At 49.2% G+C, this 20,168-nt stretch overlaps 1 protein-coding gene across 3 annotated transcripts in view; it reads left to right on the top strand.

Moving 5' to 3' along the window:
- The first annotated feature begins 10,111 nt into the window (after positions 1-10,111).
- The window catches only part of LOC123851039 (MAL-like protein), a 28,646-nt gene continuing 18,589 nt past the window's right edge, over positions 10,112-20,168 (top strand). The window contains exons 1-2 of one of the 3 annotated variants that reach the window (XM_054509711.2): positions 10,112-10,227; positions 10,841-11,046. In XM_054509711.2, the coding sequence (XP_054365686.2) occupies positions 10,185-10,227; positions 10,841-11,046 (249 nt within the window). In that variant the 5' untranslated portion in view covers positions 10,112-10,184. Of the gene's footprint in view, positions 10,228-10,644; positions 11,047-20,168 lie in introns of those variants that run through there. The other 2 variants (XM_064572186.1, XM_054509710.2) reach the window with 2 other exon arrangements.

Here is a 20,168-nt window from a genome sequence, read left to right as displayed (position 1 = left end):
CCATAAAAAAGAGTGAAATCTTGCCATTTGTAACAACATCGATGGAGCTAGAGAGTATAATGATGAGGGAAATAAGTCAGGGAATGACAAATCTATATGATATATGATCCCACTCGTATGTGGAATTTAAGAAAACAAACGAGCAAAGGGAAAAAGACAAACCAAGAAACAAGACTCTTCAATTATAGAGAGCAAAGTAATGGTTACCAGAAGTAAGGTAGTGGGGATAGGGGAAATAGGGGATGGAAATTAAAGAGTACACTTACTGTGTTGAAAAAAATAAAATGATTAAGAAAAAGAAAGTGACTAATGTAACATAATAAAAAAAAAAGAAAGTGAAAGTCCACAGAATGGGAGAAAATAATTGCAAATCATGTCTGATAAGAGGCTAGTAGCTAGCATATATAAATGTATGATTATTGCTAATGAAATTTATGTTGTGAAATGAAGGGGAAATCAGAGAAAATTGTGCTGTTAATCACTTGATTCAATCTAGTATTGAATGTGCTTTATCCTAATTAGATATAAAAGCAGGATCTAGTTTTGCCTTTTCAAGTCCATATAAGTGCTCAGGGGTGCCTGGGTGGCTCAGTTGGTTGAGTGCCCGACTCTTGGTTTCGGCTCAGGTCCTGATCTCATGGGTTGTGGGATCCAGGGGGCCTGCTTAAAGATTCCCTCTGCCACTCTCCCCACTCTCTCTTTCTCTCATTCTCTCTCACACGTGCTCTTTCTCTCTCAAATAAAATAAATAAATCTCAAGTCCATATAAGTGCTCTTTCAAAAAAAAAAAAAAATTTCAGGCTTTGGCGTAAGAGTTAACCCACCCCTGTGTCAAAGAACAAAGGTTTCATTGCATTTCAGATAAACTTGCGACTGCTGGTGAATTGTCCCAAGCCTTCACTGTTAGTAGGAATAGTACAGCAGGCATTTATGAAATGTCTACTGGGCATGTTCACAGTTAACTAGGTTAATCCCCACAACTACTATCGGAAGTAGGTACTGGTTCGTTCCAGTGCTACTGCTGAAGAAACAGGCCGGTCAGGTTAATCACTTTGTCCAAAGTCAGAGCTAGTAAGTAGCACAGCTAATATGCCAAGTAAAGGTACCATGTATAATTTTCTGCAACCTAAGATACTCCTTTCATCAGGACAAAGGTTGAGGAATTGCATGTGCAAATAAAACATGAGAGGACTGTTTGAAAAAAAAAAAAAACATGACCAATTAGAGTTTAACCTAAATAGCCAGAGTACCAATAGAGGTATTTTTTCTGACCACATGCTGCCTTAGAAGGGGCATTTACTTTTAGAGATTCATCATATCATGAAAGTCCTCAGCTTCATCTTAGCTTGCCCTAAACCCTTAATCTAAACTACTTGGGCCTTCATCTCAGAAATTAACATGGTGTGACAGGGTTCCCAGCCACAAATCTAACAAGGGAACTTGGCCTTGAAAAAGAGATGTCACTATCTCCAAGAGCTGTTTTCTGGAGAATCTCTCCATCTCCCCTCTGTACCATGTGGGCGGCTGGATGGCCAGACACCATTCATATATGGCCATCATGATGCAGCTGGCCCATCCCCTTCCCAGGCGCTGCCTCCCCAGGTCCTGCTCAAAGGGAAAGGGGTTCCCGCCTTTCCAAATGGAGGAGGCAAGAACGTGTACAGGGACTTTTCCCCATTCTGTCACTAGGCAGCCTCATCTTGGGTCCCTGTAGTCTTGTTTAAAGGTACCATGAAACCATGTCACTTGCCATTGTGAAGGTCATGGTTTTGTAGAATCTTTATTTTTTTTAAGATTTTATTTATTTGAGAGAGAGAAGGGGAGCGTAAGCAAGAGAGAGAGAGAGCATAAGTGGTGGGGGTGGGGAGGGGTAGAGGAAGAAGGAGAAGCAGGCTCCCCGCTGAGCAGGGAGCTTAATGCGGGGCTGGATCCCAGGACCCTGGGATCATGACCTGAGCCGAAGGCAGACGCTTAACCCACTAAGCCACCCAGGCGCCCCTTTGTAGAATCTTTTTTTTTTTTTTAAGATTTTTTTTTTTAATTTTTATTTGAGAGAGAGAGAGAGCACAAGAGGGAGGAGGGTCAGAGGGAGAAGCAGACTCCCCGCCGAGCAGGGAGCCTGATGCGGGACTCGATCCCGGGACTCCAGGATCATGACCTGAGCCGAAGGCAGTCGCTTAACCAACTGAGCCACGCAGGCGCCCCCCTTTGTAGAATCTTTAATTCCCTATTCTACCTTTTTATTCTTTTAATCCCTTAGCTTAGTATTAAACCAGAGGTTGAGCATTTTGAATGAAAGGAAATATTGCTGGTGAATTCCTTTCAGCGAATGTACACATGAAGAGAGCAAGCTTTCTTTAGAATGTATTTTCACACTGTCTTCTGGGTTCATTTGAAATGTGTCATGATTAACAAAAAGGAGCAACTTCATAGTCTCTGACACACAAGGAAACTATGGGAACATGAGAGAAAACAGTTTCAGAAATGGTTAGGCCAAAAAGTGAGGCACAAAAGTCTAAGTGGAGGTGACAGTTCCTCAGGGGTGAGCGCGTCTCTGCCGTTGAGAGACGCCACATTCTCTCTTCAGTCAATGGAATCTTTTTTCAAAAAAATAATGAAAGCTCCCTGGCTTTTTAAATGTCACTTTCTAGCTTCCAAAACAGGAAGAGGTTGTCAGGCAGCCAAAAACATCCTGGAAATGAGTCCTGGGGTCTGTTTCAAGGAGCGTGACTTGGCAACACTGAATTAATTGTGAGAGACTTGGTGGGGGAGCTGCAGCAGGGGGTTAGCAGGCCTTTGCCGAGTGACCCGTATGCGCGGCCTTCCTGTGAGGCCAGGGGGACTCCCCGCCTCAGAACCATTGTGGGGCAGGGAGGGGATTTGACACTGGGAACTGCATGGCCCTCTCTTCCCCAACCTCCTGGCCTCTTATGAGTGATTGAGTGTCATAGTCATCAGATTTGCTGGAGGTGAAGATTTTGTGATTCCCTTGCGTGCATGCATGGGCTGGATGGTGAGGGGACGGGGCATGGAGTAAAGAGGCAGGTACAGTCTCAGTCTGGAGTGGTGTTTATGGTGTGAGGTATGAGGCCAGAACAACTCACAAGGAACCATTTGAAAGATACCACACGCAAACAGAGCAGGTTTAACTTGCCAACCCAGTAGCATCTGGGAAACCCATCAGTAAAGGGAGGGAACTGGAAGTGTCATCTACCAGCCGAGGGCTTTGTCATTTTGTAGCATTATAGGATATCCTTTGCCGTGAACTAGCCCCACTTCCTCTTGGGTGAAGCAGTCCAAGTTGGGAGGTTCTCTCGGGGCATGGAGGTGATCAGAACTAGCTGTCACCTAGCTGCTTTCTGTTCTGTTTCCTCAAAGCAGAGAATCAGAGCCTGCACCCTACATCCTTAAGGCATTGTTCATCGGAGGTTTATATTGTCCATTCCTTTATTCCTTCAGCAGGTACTCACTGAGCACCTCCTAGGCTCCAGGCACAGCATTCAGCTTTGAGGACGTGGGGTGCGGGGATGGGGGGAGCAGCCCTGACCTGATCCCTGTACTAGCTTACAAAGCATGAGGTAGACAGTAATCACACAAGAGGACCACAAAGGAAGAGCCTCTCATTGTATCTTTTTGTTGTTGCTGTTCCGCCTACATTCCAGCACTCCCCGGGCCCGGAACGCTAATGGCACCACAGCGGGCCCAAGTAAGTGGCTAGGGTAGCTATTTTTCCTGATCTGCATCCTTTCTCCCCCAGCTCTGCTATCTGACCCTTGGGGACCAACTAGATTCCAATCAGTGTTCAGATGTATGCCTTACTCTTTGAACTCCCACCATTCGCTCTGAAACTCAGGAACACATGGTTTTGACAACCTAGTATCTCTCAACATCCAGACTCGCTGTCTGAACTCCTGATATTTGGACACAGTCGTCAAATAGATTTGGATAGGGAAGGTGGGTGGAGCCCTACGTGAGTGGCAGGTGAGGGGCTGTGCCGGCTCGCTTAGGAAACTGGAGACCTCAGGCTTTATGACTCTCCCATGACACAGAGGGTCTGTAGGCAGGTCTGTAGGCAGCAATATAAAGCGAAAATCATTAATGGAACACAGCTCAACTTCAGGACTTTGGTAGTATGTCTATTGCTTAGTCTATTTCTCCTGCTCAGGAGACAGACTGGACCTTAACCTGCTCACTTGTGTCTGACTTTGCCAGCAAAGATTAACTTTGCAGAACTTTGTCCTTTCAAAGAGGCCATTTTGGGGGATAGCTGAAAAAGGCTCCAAGCTCTCTGAGGGCTCCTCCAGGTAGGTATCTCTATCCCATTGAGTCCTTCCTCTTTCCTCGAAGCTACCCTTTGACCCTGACATGTTCCCTGCCTGCCCAGACCCCACAGATCCGGGAGCCAGACTCTGGCTCTGAGTCTGACGGCCTCAGAGACAGCATGAACCACAACCTCCTCCCAAGTGTGGGCCTGTCCGTTTGTGCATTCTGTCTCTCTGATTTGAAAGTCAAGGTGAGCTTTATTTGCAGAGATAGTGAAGGCAGCATTCCCTCTGAACTTTTCACTTGCCTCAAGTAATATATTCCCTCCATTGTTCACATTAGAATGGGTTCTCCTAACCCTTGCAATGGGAAGAGTCCTAGTGGCTACATCTAGGACCCCAAGCTTCTCTGACTTTCTCCTGGCCTGCACCTTATTTGTCAGGCAACCAATAAATCTTTTCTGAAAAGTGTATGAGGCAGTTTTGGTGGGCAGAGAGGTTGAAAAAGAGGAGTCAAAAAGATAAGCAGTTGTCTCCAAAGTCATTATGACTGAAAGTGTAGATTCAGTCATTCAAAAACATTTATTGAGCGCCGACTGTGTTCTGGGCAGTATTCAATATGAACAAAACTGCTGTCCTAAAGCCAACATCGTAGGGAGGGGCAGGGCGTGTGGGGAGGCAAACAATATGCAAATGAATCCATAAACAAGAAAACTACTAGGTGGGGTAAGTGCTGTTCAGAGAACCCGAACAGGCTGGTGTAGTTCTGGTTCTGGGCAAATAGAGACTAGTGGTGACTTACCGTTTTCTTTCCTCTGCTATCCCCAGGCCTGGTGAAACCAGAACTGTGCACAGCATACAAACAAAACACATCTGCAAAAGGAGCCCTCAATTTCTGGTCTGAGGAATGAGAAAGAGAGCCCCTCCAGGTCAGGGAGAGAGTGGAAAAGCCCTGCTTCTCTTTGTCTTTCCCATTCTTTCCTGCCCCAGCCAGTAGCAGACAGACAGGTGATGAGGACTCTGAGAGAGGGGGGCCCTTCTCTCCCCCACAGAAACAGGGTTCCTAAGAGCATTGGTGGGAAATCCCTGATGCTCCCTCCACTCCCGTCTCTATCTGTCTCAGTCTCCATCCCTCTGTCTCTTGGGGTGGGTGTGGGTGGGTGTGTGTGTGTGTTGGCACAACAGAGCAGAAAAACTAAAACCCTGGCTTTTCAGCCAGAAGACCAAGGTGAAGGGGGAGGGGAGCAGGGTCTCCTGGGAATTGGGAAGTGAGGAATTCACTGAGAGGAGAGAGCTCAAGAAAGTGATTCCTTAAAATAGCCTATGAATGCCTGAGCTCACCCCAAAACTGACCCTACACAGCATACCAAAGGGTTTAGAACTGAGCTCCAGGGTCCCAGACTGGTCCCAAGTCCCGGACAAGCACACACACACACTGAGCAGATTGGAATTGCACTGCAAAACCTTAAAAACGGAACTGACTTTTGTCAGTGGTTATAACTCAGAGACGACAGAGAGCAACTCACAGCAGGAACTTAACCAGGCATTTGCCTAATAAACCAAAAAATCAACATTTGTGTAGGATTTAAACAAGACCCAGAATCCCCTAACAGTATTCCCAATGTCCAGATACAACCCAAAATTACATGATATTTGAAGACACAGGAAAATCTCCACACCTCTCAAGGAAAAAGACAAAAGGACAATCAAGAGACAATTCTGAGATGACACAAGAGTTAAAATTGAGACACTAAAGCTATTATAATCATGTTCAAGAAATACAGGCAAATCTTGAAGTGGATAGAAAGATAGTCTCATCAGAGAAACAGACAATACAGAAAGAACTGAATTGAAGTTTTGAGAATAAATATAATAACCAAACTGAAAACATTCATTGCATGGACTCAATTTTTTTCCTCTAAGTTCTTTAAAATATGTATGATAGGGGCGCCTGGGTGGCTCAGTTGGTTAAGCGACTGCCTTCGGCTCAGGTCATGATCCTGGAGTCCCGGGATCGAGTCCCGCGTCGGGCTCCCTCCTCAGCAGGGAGTCTGCTTCTCCCTCTGACCCTCCCCCCTCTCATGTGCTCTCTCTCTATATCTCATTCTCTCTCTCAAATAAATAAAAATCTTTAAAAAAATAATAATAATAAGTAAATAAAAATATGTATGATAGTTGAAAGCAAAAGTAATAACATTGTCTGGCGGGGTTTGAATGTATGCATATATAATACATACAACAACTGCGATTGGAAAACAAGAGGATAAAGGGACCTACACAGTCGTAAGCTTTCTGCATTCCATTTGAAGTGGCAAAATATTAATTCTGAGTAGACTGGAAAATTAACTATGAATATTTTAACTCCTGGAGCAAACTTCTAAACAAACACTGCAAAGAGACGTAGTCAAAACTCAGTAGATGAGTTAAAGTGGAACACTAAAAATATTCCAAAAATCCAAAGGAATGCAAGAAAGAGGAGGCAAAGAAATGAAACACAGAGCAAACAAAAACCAAAAATAAAATGGTAGACCTAAATCCAAACATATCAATAATTACATTCAGTGTGAAGAGTCTAAATACACCAAAAGCAGCAAATTTCAGAATAGATTTTAAAAGAAAAAAGACCCATTTAAATCATAACCACAGCAAAACCCATATAAATAAATAAGTAAAAGGGTGAGGAAAAAAAATAAAAGAATGCAAAAAATATATATTATACCATGTAAACACCAAGTGTGTTATAATATACATGCAAACATCAATTACAAGCAACAGTACTTGCATACATTGTTGGTGGGAATATAAATAGTTTAAACAACTTTGTAAAATAGCTTGACATTATCTGCGAAAAACACATACCACATAATCCACAACCTATTCCTAAGATATTCCCAATAGAGGTGCATACATAGGGGCACCTGGATGGCTCAGTTGGTTAAGCATCTTGACTTTGGCTCAGGTCAGGATCTCAGGGTCCTGGGATGGAGCCCCACATCAGGCTCCACACTCAGCTGGGAGTCTGCTTGTCCCTCTGCCCCTCCCCCCACTCCATGCTCACACGTGCTCTCTCTCTCTCAAGTAAATAAAATCTTTAAAAAAAAAAAAAGTGTATGCGTAGATGCTCCAAAGACATGTTCTAGAATGTTCATAGTATTGTTCTTAATTATAACTGCAATTGAAAGAACTCAAATGTCCAGAAACAATAGATTGATGAAGCGTAGCATATTCATAGAGTGGAACACCATGCAGCAGTGAGTGAGATACAGCAACACCCAGTGACATGGATGAGTTTCACAGACCTCATATTGAGTGAAAGAAGCCAGACACAAAGGAATCCATTCAAAAACAGGCAAAACCAGCCTATGGGGTTAGGGCGGCATGAGAGCAGGTATTAGGGAGGAGGGTGGGAGAAATGACTGGGAGTCTGGTAACATTCTATGCCTGGGTGGCAGTTTCTTGGTCTGTATGTTTTGTGCACTTTTTCTGTAAGTGTATTATGCACCAATAAAAACAATTTTGAGACTATTTTTAAAAGTCAGAATGGAAATATGAACGGGGGAGATTCTGTTGTGGAAAGGAAAGAAGGCCAGAAGAGAAGTGATTTCAGGATAAGAATTAGATAAATAAGCGAGTACTTCTTAAGCATCTGCCATATGCCAAAACTGTCCTAAATGCTTTCATTATGGATTATCCCATTTAACCCACTCCCATGAACAAAGGAGAGTGTGGACACGATGATAACAGGAATCAGCAGTGTTGAGTACTGTTGCACGATTTTCAAGATTAACTCCAATACTCTATCTAGGGGATGAAAACCAGCAGGCCCTTTGTAGAAGAGTCTGGAAGACCCCTCTCCTGGGCCTGGCATTCCCCAAGGCCTCACCCCAGGCTTCTGATCTCGTCTTCAGGTGCTTTTATACCCATAGCCCCAGAAGTGCCTCTCCTTGTAATGCTTTGCAATTTTATTTTTACTTAAAAAATATTTTCTTGCACAAAACTTAAATCTGTTGTATGGGATGGAAAGCATGGCAAAGGCGTCCCTTTGTTCGTTTTTCTTTGAGATTTTCTGTGAAAAGTAAAGACTTATTTCCTAATACATTCTCAGATAAGACAACTTTTTATATAGAATGTTTAACAGTTGTGTTGGTAAGAAGTGTCCTGGGATGTAAGGTAAAAGAATAAAAACTGATCCAAAAAGAAAGAAGAAAAAAAATAAACCCAGCAGGGGGGAAGAAGACACTGCGCAAGAGTAATCTCCCTTCCTTGCATCCTCCGCGGCAAGGCAGATGCTGTGGGGGCATCGTGCTGATCGCGTGGTCTGATTATCTGAAGCCATCCGTTAAGATATTCAACCAGACCTGATGCATCCGGGATATTGGCTCCTTCTGACATTTCAGCAGGACGGCCGTCGGGAGTGCATTGTGGAGTGTTTTGTGACACCTCCTCCAGGAATATGATACAAAAGTCAGAATCATTTCAGGAACGGGTGAGCTTTTTTCTATTTCTTCCAAGTTGAAGCTGTTCTTACAGCTCTAAACTTCTGTCCCTGCTGGGATCTCACTCCCTGTGGTGCATTATGAATCCTGTAGCTTTCTTCTCAATTGCCTAAGTGGAGTGTGCTGTACCTTGTCACATATGATATAACATCACTTGGTTAAATGTAAAATGTTTAAAATATGCCCAAGTTTTTGTCACCATGTTTTGTCACATCTTCATGTCTTTTTTCTTTTTCTTTTTTTAGAGAGAGCACATGTGAGCAGAGGGGAGGAGGGGCAGAGATAGGGAGAGAGAGAATCCCAAGCAGGATCCACGCTCGCCCAGAGCCTGATTTGAGGCTCCATCTCAGACCCTGAGATCATGACCTGAGCTGAAATCAAGAGTCGGTCGCTCAACCGACTGGGCCACCCAGGAGCCCCCATCTTCATTTCTTAGTACACTAATTGCCTCAGGAGGTAGAAGTGGCTCAGACTCTGTCAACCTCTAAGGGCTCCAGTTTCTATTATTACCACTGCTTCATAGATGAGAAATGAGCCTAAGGACAGTGTTTTCCTTCTTGCTTTCCCTAAGCTGTTCCCATGATGCCGTGTTGTCAGTGGTCAAGTCCAAGTATCCTACAGGCCATAAGAGTGTCACAGGGCTTATTCACAACCTGCAGGAGAGGTGGCAAGAGGTGGGATTCCTGAGGCAATGCCCGCTTAGCTTGAATTCATCCTGCAAACGAGGTGGGGCCAGATGGCAGGTAGAATGAGGGCCTCACTCTCTCCCTAGGTCTCGGCAGGCCTGGGGGAAGGGAATGACCAGGCTGGCTTGAGGTTTAGTCAGTGTGTTCTTTGCCTCCCCTTTCAATGCTCTGCTTTGGGCTTCACTTGTCCAAAACCCCCCTCTCCGCCGCCTAGCCCCAGACCAGGCACAGGCCCAGCTGCCTGTTCCACTGACCTGTGCCCAGGAGGGCAGGCTCTAGAATGCACTGCTCTTGCTGATGAACAGATACTGGCCTCTTGTGGAAGATGTTAATTACCCCAGCACACAAGGCGATCCTTCCCACATCCCCTCCTCACCAGGGAGCAGCTCCCCAAGGTTGACCATGGGGCTGAGGTTGACCATTGAGGGCAGGGAGAAAGGACCCCAACCCCAAGCACCCTGAGCAGACCCTGGGGTTCCAGGCCTTTCTGCACATGGTTGACTCTAAGGTAGAGAAGAAAAAGGACTCAAGTCTCCAGGACCTATCTTTAGAGTGAGAGGAGTTGCTTGACCACTGGGTCACAGCCCCCCTGATCAGCCAGTGGGTGGGCGGGAGGCAGGAAGGAACTGCCTGGCCCCAAGCCCAGCGCCTGGCGACACTCGCTGAGGGCTGTGGCAGGGAAGGAGGAAGGCTCAAACTTGGGGCTGCACCCAGCCAACTGAGCCCTTCTCAGGTGCCTGATGGGGCCGACTTCTAGAGAGGGAGAACTCCTCCACCGGCTATGTGAGCAGAGAAGGGAGGAGGGTGGTGAAGGGGATGCAAGGAGAGAAGGAAATGCCAACTGCCTGGGGACAGGAGCTGGAAGTGAGGACAGCTTCTCCCCCTCTGAGACAGAGGATGGCCCCCGGGAGTGGAGAAGGAGGGACCCAGGCAGCAGGGGCGGACAGATAGAAGACCCAACATCATTCGTGACCAGCTCTGTGACCTTAGCTTAACCTAACAGATTCTCAGTCTCCTCACTTGGGAAAGAGATGATATAGCCGTGAGCATGGCTGTGGGGAGCCCGCAGATTGTTTAGCTCATAGTAGGCCCTTAATAAACAGTCCTGGTCAGAGCAATTGGCCTTCGCCTAGATTCTGGCCACATGATCGAGGGGTGGTGGCTGTAGCTGGCATCCCCTGGAGTTAATATGCTCCCGGATTCAAAATTCCTGAGGAGGGAAAGTGTAGGAAGAGAGTCTCCACCCTCCGTGCCTCAGCGTGCCCAGTGGCTCTGCCCCAGGGAGCCGAGGCCCATCTGATGCAAAGCTGAATCTGCATTCGCATTTCACTGGGGAGTCTTTTGGCTGGGGCAGTGGAAGGACCTGCTTGGCTGGAACGGTTTTTTTCCCTCCCAGGCGACGTCCGATGGGTGTGTCAGGCAGGAGGTGATATTTGCCTGGGCTGGCGCAGGCGAGCCGCTGCGGAGCCAAGGGCACCAGGCATTGGGCTCGAGATGGCCTCCCCGGACCGGCCGCCTGCCACCAGCTATGCCCCACCTGAAGTGCCCCTGGGGGTCGTGCTGTTCTTCACCATCCCCTACGCCTTCTTCTTGCCCGAGCTGGTGAGTGCTGCCACGTGGGTCACCTGCAGAAGGGGAGGGCCCAGGAGAAGCCGGCACTCCTGGGGGTGGGGGTGGGGGGGGACAGGGGCCGGAGCTGCTGTGGGTCTCCCATCTCCCCCACCACTCCGACTCAGCCGGGATGGTCCCTAATCCCTCCCTGTGCTACTCCTCCCAACTTCTGCAGTATGGGTGGGTTTCCTCCTTCCAAAACAAACCCACCCACCGTGGGTGACAGGCAGGCCACCTGGTGATCGGACGGGCGGTGAAGGGTGGTGGGGGGATGCTGCTAAAATATCCTGGGTCCTCAGGAAGATGCTAGAAATGGACTTTCATATGGTTTCTTTTCTCCAACTACTTGCTTGTTTCTGCTTTTCTAAAGTCCAAAACGGTTGGGGGGGGACACTCTGTCTTTCCTTCTGAGAGGAGGTCTTCCTTGTAGACTCTGTGCAAGAGGTAGCTTGTGACAACATCTGCCATAAAACAGTTGTGTGAGCCGCCCCGGTTGCACATGGGGACCTATCACTGCGTTACACTCTCTGAGATGCCCTGCAGCTGAACTGCGGCTCGAACCCCTGCCAGGGGCTGGGGGTGGCTCACATGTTGCAGTCTGCAGAGCCCTGTAGACGCAGTGCCCATCTGAGCCAGCTGCCACCATCCCCTTTCTACTCATGGGGACACTGAAATCTGGTGAACCATTCAGGGCAAAGGAGTTTATTTCGTGTTTTGAACACGTCCTGAAATATCTAGCTTGTGGGTAACACTTTCTGAACAGCTCTGAATTTGGCAGTGCTGACCCCGGGCCAGGGAGGGGAAGGTGGTTCCAGCTTTCAGTCGGACCTGACCAGCCCTCTCTCATCATTTGCCTGAAGGCTGGGCCTGAGCAAGTGACCCTGTGGCAAACTGGTTAAAGCGCACCCATTGATGGCACCGAGAAAGGGAAGCCAGTCAGGGTGGGCCCAGCATTTGGGCGGCTCCAGCTGAAACCCCACCCAAGAGGCAGGTTTCTGCCAGGCCTGCCCCCTGGGGGCAGAGGGGGAGGGAACATAAGCATGGGCATCCTGCCAGGCTGATGACATCTTAGTGCTCCTGAAAGTTCTCTGTGCCCGGACCCGGGCATGTCCCTCACCTCAGAACAACCACATGAATTGCCAGGATTGTGATTCTTGCCACCACTCTGTACTGAGCACATGCTTTATGTCAGTGTTGCAAGCCCCTGGTAAAGGGTGCCCTGTCTGCTGAAGACACATTCCCGAGTACTCCTCCAAAGTCAGACTATGCTTGAGGCTGTGGCATCAGCAAGGAGAGACGGTCTGACCTTGTCAAGTCAGGGAGGGGTCCAGACCTACCACGGAGGCGCCGATTTTGGTGCTGGACCTCAAAGAACAGGATGGATTTTCAGGCTGGGGGCCAAGAACAGGGAAGGCCTGGATTCCAGGAGAGCCCAGCAGGCAGGAGGCTGGAGGGAAGGGGCTTACAGAGCCAGGAAACCCCCTGGGGGTACTTTGTCATGATAGGGGCCATCGCATGCATCCAGCCCCACGAGGCTGGGCTCCTATAGGCTTCGGCTGGGGCCTTAAGTATCTCTAGGGGGTGGGATGTTGTCATTGGCTCAATTGTACTCATTTATTTTTCTTTTGATGTAATTTTAGATTTATAGCAAAGCTGTGTGAATAGGACAGAGCATTCCCATACACTCTTTACTCGGCTTCCCTTAAAGTCCACATCTTACGTAATACAACTATAAAAATCAGGAAATTAGCATGGATACTTTCATTGATCAACTGTTCTAATAAACTTCATTCAAATTGTGATTTCCCCACTCATGTCATTTTTCTGGTCCAGGTTCCTGTCCAGGATTTGGCATTGCATTTGGGTGTCTTACCTCCTCTGTCTCCTTCAGTCTGTCTTCATACTTCTGAAGAATAGCGATCAGTTATTTTGTAAATGTCCTTTCATTCAGCCTTGTCTGATATTTCCTTATTTACAATTTTAGGGTTTTTTTTTTTTAAAAGATTTATTTATTTTATTTGAGAAAGAGAGAGAGAGAGCATGAGTGGGAGGGACAGAGAGAGAGGGAGAGAGAATCTCAAGCAGACCCCACGCTGAGCGGGGAGCCTGATGTGGGGCTCAATTCCAGGACCCCAAGATCACGACCTGAGCCGAAATCTAGAGTGGGATGCTTAACCGACTGCACCACCCAGGCGCCCCTACAACTTCAGTTTTAATTCACAAGTGATCCTTATTCATTGTGGAATACTTAGAAAATATAGAAATAAATATGATCCGTATGTATGGATAATAATAAATATAATCCCTACGCGTATGCATATATACACACACATATGTATGTATTTAATGGGGTTATTCTGTGCGTGCTGTTTGGCACCATCTTTTCCTTAAGTGAGTGTTCCTGGCACAGACTATAGAATCAAGCGTTCCCTACCAACTCTGCCCCCGGAGCCTGCTCATACAGATCTTTGCCTAGGTTGCTTTATTTTAGACTCTTTAACATTAAAACGCACATTTTAAAACATTTATTTGCGGTAAAGATTCATAGGCAGTTGCAAATATAGCTCAGAGAGGTCTCCCATAGCCTTCCCCCAGCTTCGCCCAGTGATTTCATAATGCTAGTCCCATCAAAACCGAGTAAGCGACATTGGTCAAGTATGTCATCTTCTATGTCATCTTCTGTGTCATGTTCTCACACCTGTAGATTCATGTCACCACCACAATCAAGAAAACCATTCTGGCACCAGAGAGATCTTCCACCTGCTTCCTTTTTACAGCCACCCAACCCCCACCCAGTCTTCCCTCATCCCCTCCAGCACCCCTGGAAGCCACTAATTTCATCTCTATAATTTTGTTATTTCAAGTTATATAAACAGGGGCGCCTGGGTGGCTCAGTCGGTCAAGCATCTGACTCTTGGTTTCGGATCAAGTCATGATCTCAGGGTGGTAAGATCGAGCCCTGCGTCGGGCTCCGTGCTCAATTCAGAGTCTGCTTGAGATTCTCTCTCCCGCTCCCTCTGCCCCTCCCCCTGCTCCTGCTCTCTCTCTCTAAAATAAATAAGTACATCTTTTTTTAAAAAGTTATATAAATAAATAGAGTCATAGAGCATGTGGCCTTTTGAGAATGGCCCCTTGCACACAGCATAACGCCCTTGACGTCCACCCGAGCTGTGTGTGTGTCCGTAGTTCCTGTGATTGCTGCGCAATATTCCACGGCATGGCTGTACCATGGCTTGTTTCACCATTGACCCACTGAGACACACCGTAATTGCTTGGAGTTTTTAGCTCTTCTAAATAAAGCCATATGAACGTTCACATACAGGCTTCAGTGTGGGTATTGTTTTCACCCCTCTGGGAGAATGCCTGAGTGTGATTGTTGGGTTGTTTAGTAAGCGTATGCTCACGTTTTTGTTTGTTTGTTTGTTTGTTTTAAAGATTTTATTTATTTATTTGAGAGAGAGAGAATGAGAGAGAGAGAGCACATGAGAGGGGGGAGGGTCAGAGGGAGAAGCAGACTCCCTGCTGAGCAGGGAGCCCGATGCGGGACTCGATTCCAGGACTCCAGGATCATGACCTGAGCCGAAGGCAGTCGCCTAACCAACTGAGCCACCCAGGAGCCCCTATGCTCACGTTTTATTAAGAAACTGACAAACTGTTCCCCAGAGCGCCTGTCCCGTTTTACATTCCTACCAGCAATGGAGGAGACTTTCTGAGTTTTTAACACTAAAATTCGTATTTCGTTCGGTTTACTGTTGAGTTTAGATTTCTCACTTGAAGATGATATTAATTTTGAAATGTAATCTCCAGGTGTGGAACAGTGCATTTTAAGGTGAGAACAGACATGATGTCTTCTGTCTGTCTTTCTTTTTTTTTTTTTAAAGATTTTATTTATTTATTTGAGAGAATGAGAGAGAGCACATGAGAGGGGGGGAGGGTCAGAGGGAGAAGCAGACTCCCCGCCGAGCAGGGAGCCCGATGCGGGACTCGATCCCGGGACTCCAGGATCATGACCTGAGCCGAAGGCAGTCGCCTAACCAACTGAGCCACCCAGGCGCCCTTCCGTCTGTCTTTCATTCGGAGAGTATGAGAGCCTGCTGGTGCTAGTGCTGGGCGGGGCTGGGGACCAGGTGACTCACAGCACCACACACCCCGCCCCCCACCCCCAGGCCAGCTCTCCAGAGCACACAGTGTGCAGGTGGCTAGGGGATGGTGAAGGCCTACGTGGTGTGAGTTGACTCATCAACGATGCCGAGAGCTGACCGAGGCGACTGTGGCCTGGGAAGTGCGCTATGAAACAGAATCCAAGATGTCTTTTGACTTTAATCTCTTTATTAGTGAACTTGATTCAATGTTTAATTAAAAAGAAACAGCTAAGAAGATTTCTAGAGTCAGCCAGTTAAAAGGTGAAACAATTCAGACACTCTGGTGTTTGATGTTCTCAGCTTCTTAACTCTCTTGCACGGTGGCCAGAGGGAAATACTCTGATTCCCCTAGAAGCTCATTCCAGAATCTTTCAGCTGGGGAAGCTCACCTTTATATTTTACTTAAATCCCCAGCTTCACCTTATTTTCAGCCTGCTTCTTCTATTACTCTGTTTATATGTAAAAGCCTGTCTGAGGGGCACCTGGGTGGCTCAGTTGGTTAAGTGTCTGACTCTTGATTTTGGCTCAGGTCATGATCTCGGGATCGTGGGGGAATGTTTACCCAAAAGTTAATTCAGTTTACCCGTTCTACTTCATCTTTGTTGCTTCTGTCCCTCCCTTCACCCCCCACCTCACCACCATGCAGCTTCCCCCAACCCTGCTCCTTCAGGACAGGGGAGCTCATGATTTCCATGCCCAGGGTACCACTGATTCCCATCCTCATGCCCCAGGATGTCCCCTGGAAGGGAAAACAGGGGACAGGGAAGGAAGATTGCAGAGCGAGGGGCGGGGGAGGAGCAAGGCCCTGGGAGGGGAGGATGGGAGGGGCAGTGTGCGAAGCAGTCCATGTCAACCTCCCTACATTGCCTGGACCCACTTTGGCCTCCCTCCACCAGTCCCACCCTTACTCCCAAGGCCCCCAGTGTGCTCAGGTTCAGTAACATAGAATCAGTCGGTACAGGGTCAAGAACCTGACTGTGCTGTGTCATCCCTGTGAGAACTTGGGCAGATTCCTTAACCACTCCGAGCCTCAGCAGTGGAGAGAGTAACAGTAAAGATCTCATAAGACAGCTCTGGGGGTTCAACAAGGACATTCCCAGGAGACGACAGCACATCGCAACCACTCTAGAAATGTGAGCCCGTGTATTTTATTGTTGTTGGTCGTCTGGACCTCTTCTTAGAAAGTGTGGGTCTCCTGTGAGCAACTTCCAACTGTGAACCAATAGGTATTCACCGGGATGCTACCACCGCTCTAGCCCCGTGCTCTGCTCTCAGGGGCCACAAGAGTGAGAAGGTCTTAAGAAGGGGGATAAGGTAAATCAGGAACCCTGTCTTAAAAGGAGCGGTGCCTGAGCATGTGGAGAACACCCCAAGATAGGAAAGAGTGAAAAGCCAGGGCGCACGCCCCAACTGCCGAAGGCTCCGGGAGCTCAGGAGTTGTCAGGATAAGCTTACTCAAGGCGGGGTCTTGGCCTTCTTGAAGAGTTTGGATTGAGGGATTAGATGTGTGCTTGTTCAGACGAGCACTTCCTCTGACCAGGAGGAAAACAGATGGAAGAAATCCGGCTGCAAGGCAGCGGTGCTTTAATCCTATGTATTCCCTCAGCAAGTACTTCCTGAGCACCTACTCTGTTGCCAAGCACGGGGCTGTAAAGACGGCGAAGGCAGACACCAGCCCTGCCTTCTGGAGAGTGACGCCTCAGGGGGCAGGGGGAGACTAGCCCAGGAGAGCGGCGGATGGAGCTGCGCCTTCAGAGTGCTGTCAGGTCTCGGGAGGGGATGCAATAAGGGGAATTGTTTCTGCCACTGTTGGGAAGCCCACCGAGCTGAAAAGGAGATGCTGAAGCGACCAGAGGAGAAGCACACGAAGTAGCTGGGGTCTGGGGAGGGCGGCCAGCGCTCGGGCCTCCACAGGAAGACTGGCCTGCTGCATCTCTGGCCCCTGAGGAGGGGTGCTCTGAGGCAGTGGGCACAGCAGCGGGGGGAGACAGGCCCTTGGGGCTGGAGCCAAGTTCTGCCGCTGCTGGAGTGGCCCAGCCAACAGGAAGCCCCCACCGCTCTCTTCCCATTCCAGCTCCCCACCGACCCCATTGCCAGATCCTAGCAGAAATCCAGCTTCTAAGGGAGCTGGGCATTGTGGCTTACAGAGCTCCGGCCCCTGTCACAGAGCAGACCAAAGAAGGGTGGGCTGGAGCTGCAAGACCCTGGCAACTACCTGGCACAGTCCCCATCTGCACACTCCCCTCTGCCTGAGTCTGGACTTCTGGTCCTTCCCTTCGCCTGACCATCTGGCCAAACCAAGCGCAGCTTTCTCTGAACCGGTGGCCTCTCTCAGTTCCGAGAAGGCAGGCACCCAGCTGCTGCTGGGAGGTCAGCCCACCAGGAGGATTTCACTTAACCAACAGGTGCTCCGAAGGAAAGCAGGGAGGGGCCTGGCACATTCTGACCTGCTGGAATGCAGGGAGCCCCAGATAAGCAGTCTCACTGGTAAGAAGTGCCCCATCTGCTGCCAGCGCCCTTCCAGGTGCTTTTGCCTAGAGAACTTTCCCCTGGGGCAAGGCAGATCTGTGGGAGGCAGGAGAAGTTTCTGGAGTGTTGTCCAGCTTGGCAAGCTGCAGGAAGCAGGCCAGAGTAGGGAGGGGTGGAGGAGCCCCACCCAGGTTCCCTGGCCTTTACCCCTCTTGTCTCTCCCAGCCCCTCCCTTGCATCCTCCCATCCTTGCGAGCCAGCCCTGCCCCTCAGATGTCACCATTTGGTCAGATCTTCCCTGTCTCAGCCAGAGTAGATGTCCGCTCAGGGCTCACACAGGGCCTGGCCCTATACTCAGGTTCCACAGCTTCTTGAGGCGCAGTCCCCACCCTCCTGCCTCAAACTGATACCTAGAAGGTCCCAGGTGTGTCGGAGAGTGGGACCAGATGTCATAGGTTCAGGACCCCAGAGTCTTCTGACCTATGTTGAGGGAGCCCGCCTCAGCCCCTCCCCGTGGTGGGATTCTCCGAGCTTTGCTTTTCTGCCTCCAAGCTGCTCCTAGCCCACCCCTGCCACCATGCCCAGCTGCACCCTCTCTCTGCCCAGGGGATGCTGGATGGATGTGGGAGGGGGTGGTGTGTCTAGTTGAACATCATCCTCTCCGATAGCACGTTTGTCTAGTCCTTCCTACATGCTGGGGGAGAAGGCAGAGCGGTAGAAAAACCTCCCAGGAAATCCTCTGGGAGGTAATGGAGCAGGAAATGGGTGGGGATGAAACAAATGGGTGTTTGTCCCCATTCTGTCCTGGATCCTGGCAGCAGTGCCAGTCTGTGGTTGGGTCACAGTGGCAAGCCCTGAAGGTGTCAGCCAGCGCCACCCGCCAGGGAATCAGGCCCAGGCAGAAGAGACTGAGCGGCCGGGGAGGGGAGGGTCCAACAGCCCACCTCCTGCCTCCTCCTCAGGTCAGCAGCATGTCACCTGCTTTGTGCCAGGCTCCGTGCCCTACACTGGGGACACAAAAACCACAGGGCAGTGTCCATCCAGGAGCTTGGGGCCTGGGGAAGAGGCAGTGGAGAGAGACAATAACCATGAGGGAGCTCACCCAGCAGTGCACTGGGGGCTTGGCAGTCAAAAATGGCTTCCTGGAGGAGGTGATCCTGGTCTGGGTCCTGCCCTCAAAGGTCTGGTCATAGACAGGTGTGGGAGGGGGAGCTGAGCAGCTGTCAGTGAGGACTAGAGTGAATGAATGGCGATGTCCTTGGGTCCTCAGTGCCTGACGAAGAACAGGATCATGGCCATTGGTCATGCCATTGGTCCCTAAGGGAAGGAGGAGGTGGGGGAACCTCCCCTGAGCCCAACTCCTGGGCTCATCTAGCGACTTTCTGGGAACATGTGGAAGGACATGAGATTAATAACCATAGTGGAAGCCAAAGAGAAAGAGACCAGGGTGGGAGGGAGCCTGTCCACCAGGCCACCATGAGGACTGGGGAATGGGATGCATTTATCTGCTTTTTCATCTTTTATCTCTACTTTCTAACTTGTCTACAGTGCGCAAGTTAAAAAAAAAAGGGTAGAAGAATTTTTGCCCTAAAAATTCTTAGTTTTGTTTTGTTTTGTTTTGTTTTAAGAGACAAGAAGGAAAAGCTCTTTAGACTTTGGATGGATAAGAATGTTTTTATTATCGTACTTTCTGTAGATCCATACTGCTCAGTCAATAAAAAGCTGGGTCAGTGGGGTTACCAAGGTCTGAATGGGTGGGCGCGGTCCTGGGGGAGGAAGCCCGGAGGGAGGGGAGGAAGGCAAAGGAGGCCCAGCTGACTCACCAGCCCCTCCTGGGCTGTGGCATCCTGCCCCTCCCAAGCATTCACCCCAAGGTAGGCCCAGACTTTCCCTGGCCCGTGGCCAGTCCCGTCCCAAGAGCACTTGTGGGTACCAAGGGCTCCTTATACGACTCACTCTGCCAGGAGCAGTGGTGGATGGAGCTCTGGCCTGCACTATTGTTCCTGGAGTGGACCGGATAAGACAGGGGCCCTCACCGGAGGCCAGGGGGCCTGGGCCACAATTTCCTGCTAACCTTAAAGCCACAGAGAAAATTCTCACTCTGAATCAGGATGTAGTGACTCAGTGTTTGGAAGGGTCCTAGCTGAAATTATGGAGCATTGAACTCCCATACAATGGTAGATGTATGCGGGTACAGGAGTCCGATCCAGGCCTGGCCCGCTCCCATGGGTAACTTTGGGTAGGTCACTTGGCCTCTCAGAACAGCTTTCCTCCCCTGTACAAAGGAGGGAAGGATTCTTGTTCAGAAGCTTCACAGGCTGCCAGGCCGCAGACTCAGGCACGGGAGCTGCCTCGTGGGCCGTAGACAGCAGCCGTGTGGGCGCTGGGGTCTCCGAGCTGCCCACACGGAGGCCCGCAGCCGGTCGAGGTGCCCAGGAGCGCCTGGCTCCCCGAGGTGCCCTGGAGGAGGCCAGCACCACCCAGCTGGGAGGGCCCTGGCTC

The sequence above is a fragment of the Mirounga angustirostris genome, unplaced genomic scaffold, assembly GCF_029215605.1.
Source record: "Mirounga angustirostris isolate CCGP_5_RB_7025 unplaced genomic scaffold, mMirAng1.0.hap1 SCAF_10, whole genome shotgun sequence".
Classification (NCBI taxonomy): Eukaryota; Metazoa; Chordata; class Mammalia; order Carnivora; family Phocidae; genus Mirounga; species Mirounga angustirostris.
This window is presented reverse-complemented; position numbering and strand designations above follow the sequence as displayed.